General features: G+C 43.1%; 1 protein-coding gene across 1 annotated transcript; it reads left to right on the forward strand.

The window, feature by feature from the left end:
• The first annotated feature begins 989 nt into the window (after window positions 1–989).
• Window positions 990–4,873, forward strand: LOC119221989 (opioid growth factor receptor-like protein 1). Its single transcript, XM_037478288.2, has 7 exons — window positions 990–1,332; window positions 1,890–1,955; window positions 2,050–2,131; window positions 2,224–2,302; window positions 2,571–2,637; window positions 2,941–3,089; window positions 3,178–4,873. Exons 1-7 carry the CDS (start codon window positions 1,204–1,206, stop codon window positions 4,220–4,222), a joined length of 1,617 nt encoding a protein of 538 aa, XP_037334185.2. The 5' UTR covers window positions 990–1,203; the 3' UTR covers window positions 4,223–4,873.
• The last annotated feature ends 2,178 nt before the right edge of the window (window positions 4,874–7,051 follow it).

The following is a 7,051-nucleotide window of genomic DNA, read 5'->3' on the forward strand; positions in this document are numbered from 1 at the left end:
CCCTACGCAGAGTTTTTGTTTTCCCTGTGAGTATCGTGTGAGTTTTCATTTTTTGATTGGACTAAGAGCGCCCACGGACTAGAGAAGTTTTTGGAGTTGCCTTTTTTTGTTTTTTCTCCCCCCTGCCAATTAAGGAGGCAGTTCTCGTTTTTTGGTTTGTTTCTCGTATTTGGTTAATTTGTGAAATAAACTACGCCGTTTTCCGGCTAAACCTAAGCTGTGTCTGGTGTCGTGCACTTGGGGTCAGAGACAATCCATAACACAAGCATTGATAAGAATAGCCCCTTGTAGTAATACAATCTTATCACAAGCAATGTGTTATACTAAATACATATGATTCAGATACATATCGTAAATCAATTAATTGATTGAGTACTAATGAGCAAAAAGTGTCGTTCTGTCTCCGTTTTTTGCATTGACTGTATATTACAAGGGTTTTTACAGATTAAAAAGAATATATATATATATATATGCGGATATAAATGGCCAAATACTCAGGAACAACCAAAAGTCAACGTATAAAAGCAAGTTGCATTTTCCGGTGACGCGACTGTCATTTTTCACGGCTCTGGTTTGCAGTATTTATTGTCATCAACTACTACAGTGTGCTGCCTTCCCGTTCTGTCGGAAACTCAACTTATTTCTCACCGGAGAGCACATCGACAACGCTGCATTGTAGAAGCTGACTGACTGAGCAAGGGAGCAAAGTGTGTAGGCCCCATAATAATAATAATTATTGATTATAATTTTTTGATAAAGTGTTGACAAACACCATTAGCATTTATAGCGTACATACTTTCCTATTTTACCGTATCATAAAGTGTGGCTAGATGGTGATTAAATACTGTAACTCAACCCTCCTGTTGTATGATTTATTTTCCTGTAAAAAAGAAAAAAGTTCGGTTCAAAGGTGAACTTCGTTTCCGATCAAGCGAAGTTAACCGCAAACGCAATTTGTGCCAAGTTTTGTAAAATCCGATATTTAGCCCCGTAGACTGGGAGTACTCGAAGGCAGCACCAGTGCTGCAGACGCCAGCCGTGCCGCTGTCTGACGATGGTAGACTGGATAGCCGGATGGTCAGGGCCGTCCTCGTCTAACCTCAACATGCGAGTCTAACTCGATTCACGTTCGTCAATAGCGCTCAACACCGTTCTACGCGTTTATTTAAGCCTCGGCCAGTCACGTCGCGTTTGTTTTGAACCATGGAGGACGACTGTGTGTGTGACTACGACTCGACCTGGGACACGGAGAGTGATGGAGACGACCCGGCCGGAGAGAGCCAGACCCGTCGGTCGTGTCAAGACAAAAACAAATCCGGCTGGACCTTAACTGTACGCGCTTTAATTCCCACGTCGGGGACACAACTTACGTAACTCATGTCATGGCGTTGGAATACGTTGACCTGTAACTCCTCGCTCCTCTCCAGTCGTTGGCTCCTGCCGGAAGCTAGCGATAGCCGGATGCCTCTGTGCTAACTAGCCTAGCTAGCCTCTGACGTTAGCTTACTTTAAAGGGATGTAGGTTGCTGGCCCGACGTTTAAATATTCATCTGGGGCTGCTCACAGGCAATACGATGCCTGGTGTTTAATTTACAGCCCAAATATGCCTTTATAAATAAAGTGTTAAACCCTTTTTGCGGCAGTGGTATTGGGGATTAGCTTGGCCTTAAACGTTACATGTCAACTTGTAACACTGCTTAGCGTTGTGCCAGCTTCTCTTCTACATCACATGTAATGGTATCGTTGGTAAAGATTACGCTTCCTGTCGTGTATAAATTTGTATTATTAGGACGCAGCAATCCCGAATAACGTGTCATCCACATCTCAAATTATATAACGGTGTGACATAAGATGCAGGTTAATGGCATTTTCTCATGTCTCATTTGCAGTGGCATCACACGCCCAGAAACATGAGGGCAGCAAAGGACATGCAGACCTACAGGAGAGGATATCCAGTAAGTCACATTAAAGTGATCTAACCAAACGGAGCACAACAGAGCGAGCCGTCGAATAATATAATATAAAATTTTCTTTTTTTGTCCTTGGCAGAATCTCACAGATGACGAGTGCTCCGAAGACAAAATGAACAATTTGCAGTTTTATCTAAATAACTTTCCCTCCGCTCCTGATGGTAACACATTTAAGATTTCCTGACTAGATGTTTTCAGCGTTGGTGGAAAGTTCTGCACGGTGACATGATGCTTTCTTTATCTTTTGTTGCAGATATCTACATTGAATCCTTTCTCAAGGAGTGGAAAAACGACTACAAGCGACTAGAGAGAGTTCACTCCTACATCCAGTGGTGTGTATTTTTAAATGCGTTGTTGTGTCTGTGTTTGGCCTAAGGTCGTTATTCTGTTCTTTTGCAGTCGGGAGCATACGGCACACTCTTACTGGGAGGGAACTTTAAACAGCCTCAATTTAAACCCAAATACCAATCCCTGCCTTACGTTGGCTAGGAACCGCTGCCCGTACAGTGGGAGTCATCTTCACTGAACGTCACTATGGTTTCATTAGATGTGAATTGATTTTCTTTCCTTTTTTTTCTGTTAATCATCATCCATTTTCAGGTTGTTTCCACTGCGAGAGCCGGGGGTTAATTACATGGCTTCAGAACTCACCAAGAAAGAAATTGAAGTAAGTGAACAACACAGAACAACAAATTCAATTTACATTTATGGTGAATGCTGAGCCAAAATCAATGTCCCCAGGTGGCTTAAACCGAGGCGAAATATCTGATATCGAATAACTATTAAATTATATTGTGATCACTATTGCAAGAAGTAAACACTGCCATTCATCAAGCATATTTCAGTGTTTAGGAACTTCATATAGACAAAACCCATATTTTCACCCATAACAAACGTTTGTCACAAACTCATTAAAGCTGTCCTACATTTCATTTGTTCATGCTCCACCTCCGCTGTTTCTGCTCCGCAGGCCTTCAAGAAGAACGAGGACGCTAAGAAGAGACTAGTCGAGTCCTACGAACTCATGTTGGGCTTCTACGGCATGCGTTTGGTCAACAAGGAGACGGGCGAAGTGAAACGAGCAGACAATTGGAAGGAGCGATTTGGAAACCTGGAGCGGTGAATATTAAAGCCTTTCTCTCACATGCGACGTCTTTGCCTCGATGTGCGTTTGTAACCTCGGCTTCGACCGTTTCACCTCCCGCAGGAACATGCACAACAACCTGCGCATCACTCGCATCCTGAAGAGCCTCGGGGAGCTGGGCTTTGAGCACTACCAGGCCCCTCTAGTGCGCTTCTTTCTGGAGGAGACTCTGGTGAAGAAGACCCTCGGCAGCGTGAAGCGCAGCGTGCTCGACTACTTCCTGTTCGCGGTCCTGGACAAGCAGAAACGCCAGGAGCTCCTGCGCATCGCCTACAGTCACTTTGAGCCCAAGGACAAGTTTGTGTGGTGTCCCCGGAAGGTCCAGAAACAATTCAGGAAGGCCGAGAAAAGGGCCGACGGAGACGGAAAGGATGACGCGTGTTCACGGGGGAGCAGAGGCAAAGACGGAGAGGTGGGCGTCCAGCAGAAGGAGGATGGACTGGAGGATGTCCCGAGGGCTCCGAGAGGGACTGATAAAACGGCGAGTAAAGACAAAAACAAGCCCTCCGAGGCATCCCCCGAGACGCCACCGGACGCAGAGACCCTCGGAAACGGAAACGAGGAGTCCGACGACGTTTTGGGGAACGGATACGACTCTGCGGACGAGGTCGACGAAATGGACCAGTCGCCCAGTCCAGACTCGGCGAGGGCCAAAAGCGAGCCGTGTGCGGACGGCGAGGACGCGGCGACCAAGGACGCCGCCCAGGAGGCGGACAGCGTCATGCAAACAGACGAGGGCGTGGACGCCGAGAAACCGCCCAAGAAGAAGAGGGAGGACGACAACATCAAGGAGCCGCACAGCAACGGCTCTGCTGGGGACTCGGCGAGCGAGGAGACGAAGGAGAAGGCCGGCGCCGGTCAAACGCCGCCTAAGACTTCAAAACATTCGCCCTCTCTTTCCTCCGGGAGAGAGGAAAAAATCCCAAGGACAGATTTTAATCAAGCGCCGGATAAGAGGAAAGAGGAGGAAACGCCGAAGGCCAACGCGTCCGCAACAAACGGGTCGGGGACGAGCAAAGATGGCGACCAGCCGAACGGGAAGGAGTCGGAGGACGTCGACATGGAATCAAACCCCTCAAGCTCCGAGCAGAGTGTGAAAAGCTCATGAATAAACTGGACGAGAGAAGAAAATACAATGATTTAAGCTTAAATAAAATGCCCTATAGGGACAGAGTACGAATTAAAAACAATTCCTGGGCCTTATTTCTACTATATTTGTTTGGATATCAATTATTTTCATTTAATTGGCTGAATGTGGGACAGGATGTAAGTCACTTTCCAGATGGCCATCAGAAAAGATGAAAGGAGAAGTCTGATCATCTATTTTTGTGTTTTAATTGTCAACAAATCAACCATAGATGATCTCTCAGTGCTTTCCTCCTTCTTCTTATGTGCCGCCCGTTGATTCTTATTCAACTCACGAGTCCTCAAATATTGAGTACACCGTTTTTCTTTTTTAAAATTCCAAATCGTTTTACAGGAGGAGTCTTTCTGTCAAATGCTACTCCATGGGAGTAACCAGTGTTTTTGACTTTTTGTATCCTGGTTCTGTGAGTATTCACAGCAGCATGTGGGATTGAGTGAAAAAGAAGTACAGCGTGTGTTAAATTATTATTTATCATTATATTATTGTAACTTAGGGGAATGTTGGCCGAGGCGACGTTGTTCCTCAGTAGTTGATGAAATATGAGATACTTGAGTTCTTAAATAAAGTCTTCTCATGGGATGTGTCGACAAAAAGGAAAGTCTGCTATTCTTTTTTTGAAGTATTTGCGATATTAAAATATCTCTACAAGCGCTGTTGTTAATGTACATTGAGAATATTATGGTTCAGTATTTTTAACACCCTAATACTTAAAATAATTGTTTTGCACTGAATAATTAATTGGAAGACCTTTTTTCCTCTTTGGGCTGTTTCTGCGTGAGTTAAAAAAATAATCTACTAGTTTGTTTCTGCTGTTCAAATAGATTTAAGACAATGTTAAGTAAAATTTCAATAATGTTGCACATTCATTTTATTTTTTGTATAGCCCAAAATCGCAAATTACAAATTTGCCTCAGAGGGCTTTACAGTCTGGACACATGCAACATCCTCTGTCCCGAAACCCTCACATCGGCACAGGAAAAACTCCCCAAAATATGAAAAAAAAACCTTCAATGGGTAAAAAAGGGAAGAAACCTTAGGGAGAACGTCAGAGGAGGGATCCCTCTCCCGGGATGGACAGACTGCAATGGATGTCATGTGTACAGAATCAACAATGTAAAAGATGTACAATACATTCAATTTCTCTAACTGAAATGATACAAGTAATTGCAAGTAGCAGAAGAGGTGTACGGCAGGACCACTGCAGGGACAACCACCATCAGGTCGAACCACCATCCACAGAGGCTTCTGTGGGGAGGGAGAGCAGAAAGATGTTGGTTTTTGATGACAGTAATATGAATCATATTTAAAGTAATGATGATGGCAGCAGCAGGTGTCAGCAGAGCCATGCATACATACATACATTCTGTATGTCTTCATGAAGGCTTGGCAAGTAAACTTTTTAACAACCAAAAGCGTTGCCAAAAATGTGCCAGGACTGGTTGATTTTACACTATGTATGTCGATAAAGCTTCTGCAAGGATTTGATGTACACTGTATTTTAATTTGACATAAAGTCCGTGACGATGTCCACGTCAGGTGAGTATTTTGATGCATCCTTTTATATTTGCACTTTATTCATTAATATAGTAGAATTGATTAACATTGACCAGATGAAAACTGTAATTACTTCACAAAACGGCTGAAATGTTAATGAAATGACCCCCAGAGCTGGCTGTCGACCAAGCAGAATAAATGTATAATATCTTTTGAAGTTGTTATGAAATTAATGGAAGTCAAAAGTTACATCATAGCCGAGTAAAAAGCAATTCTCAGAATGACACTGTCATAGATGTAAGAATGTGCTTTTATTCCTGAGAATATGCAGTATAAAGTCTCATATATAAATAGATATTATGTATATATAGCTCCGTAAGGCAGTGAAGCTACATGACTCACAGCAGAGGGAAGAAGAAAGACGTTGAATTTAGAGATATTGACACGATTTGTTCAGGTTTGGAGTCCAGGGTGTTTAAGAAAGGTAAACAGTGACAGTAAAATATACAGAGCCTCCATTTCAAGATCAACCCATGTTTTGTAAAACATTTATTTTGGAGTTCTCCAGTTATGTTGGCCCTTTATGCAAGAAGAAATGAGTTTTATTTAAATTTGAGTTATTGACTAATGATTTATGATGTAAACTATTTCTCTTTACTGATATTTGAATTTGTGTCCCATAGAATGACAATTGGTGGATTGACAGAAAATTGAATCAGCAACTTGTGTCTTTTACATCCTAAAATTAGTTTTTTACTTGTGTGCGATTGGTTATGCACTTCAAAAACCCATTATTGATTACAGTGGGGTGGGGGGGGGACAAAAATGCAAAGTCAAGAAGTTTATTAACTAACTCTTGTTTGTTTGTGAACACACTAACTTCCTGGTTGGCCCTCATTCTTCGCCGAGTTGCATTATGGGAACGAACAGTATGTGACTAACAGGTTCAATGCAGGATGCTTTAGCCTGTGTTCCTTCCTTTTTAACATTTTTTTTTCAATTAGCCAAACTTTCTAAAAGTGTGCAGTCTGTTAGTAGTTGTAATTGTGCATCTGCACAATGACAAAAAAAAACATTTAAGAACTCTGCAAACGTGGAAAACCCGCATTTTAAGTCCTTTTCTATTTGGTTTCAATGGAACCCCAGGATACTTCTTTTTTTTTATAGCTCAACCCACTTTCTTAGTGTCCGAAGTTGTCTCGCCTCACCACTGTGCCCCCCTTCCCCCCCCCCCCCCCCCTTCCCTCAACCCCTCACCCCCTCACCCCCGTGCGCACACAGTGCGCCACATTGAGT

This window comes from Pungitius pungitius, chromosome 1 (genome assembly GCF_949316345.1).
Source record: "Pungitius pungitius chromosome 1, fPunPun2.1, whole genome shotgun sequence".
NCBI lineage: Eukaryota > Metazoa > Chordata > Actinopteri > Perciformes > Gasterosteidae > Pungitius > Pungitius pungitius.

Bases quoted from the DNA above. Each gene is read 5' to 3' on its own strand.
- LOC119221989 (XM_037478288.2), top strand. From the start codon at position 1,204: ATGGAGGACGACTGTGTGTGTGACTACGACTCGACCTGGGACACGGAG. The intron at 2,303-2,570 runs GTGTGTATTTTT...ATCCATTTTCAG, and splicing joins GTTCACTCCTACATCCAGTG to GTTGTTTCCACTGCGAGAGC. The intron at 3,090-3,177 runs GTGAATATTAAA...CACCTCCCGCAG, and splicing joins CGATTTGGAAACCTGGAGCG to GAACATGCACAACAACCTGC.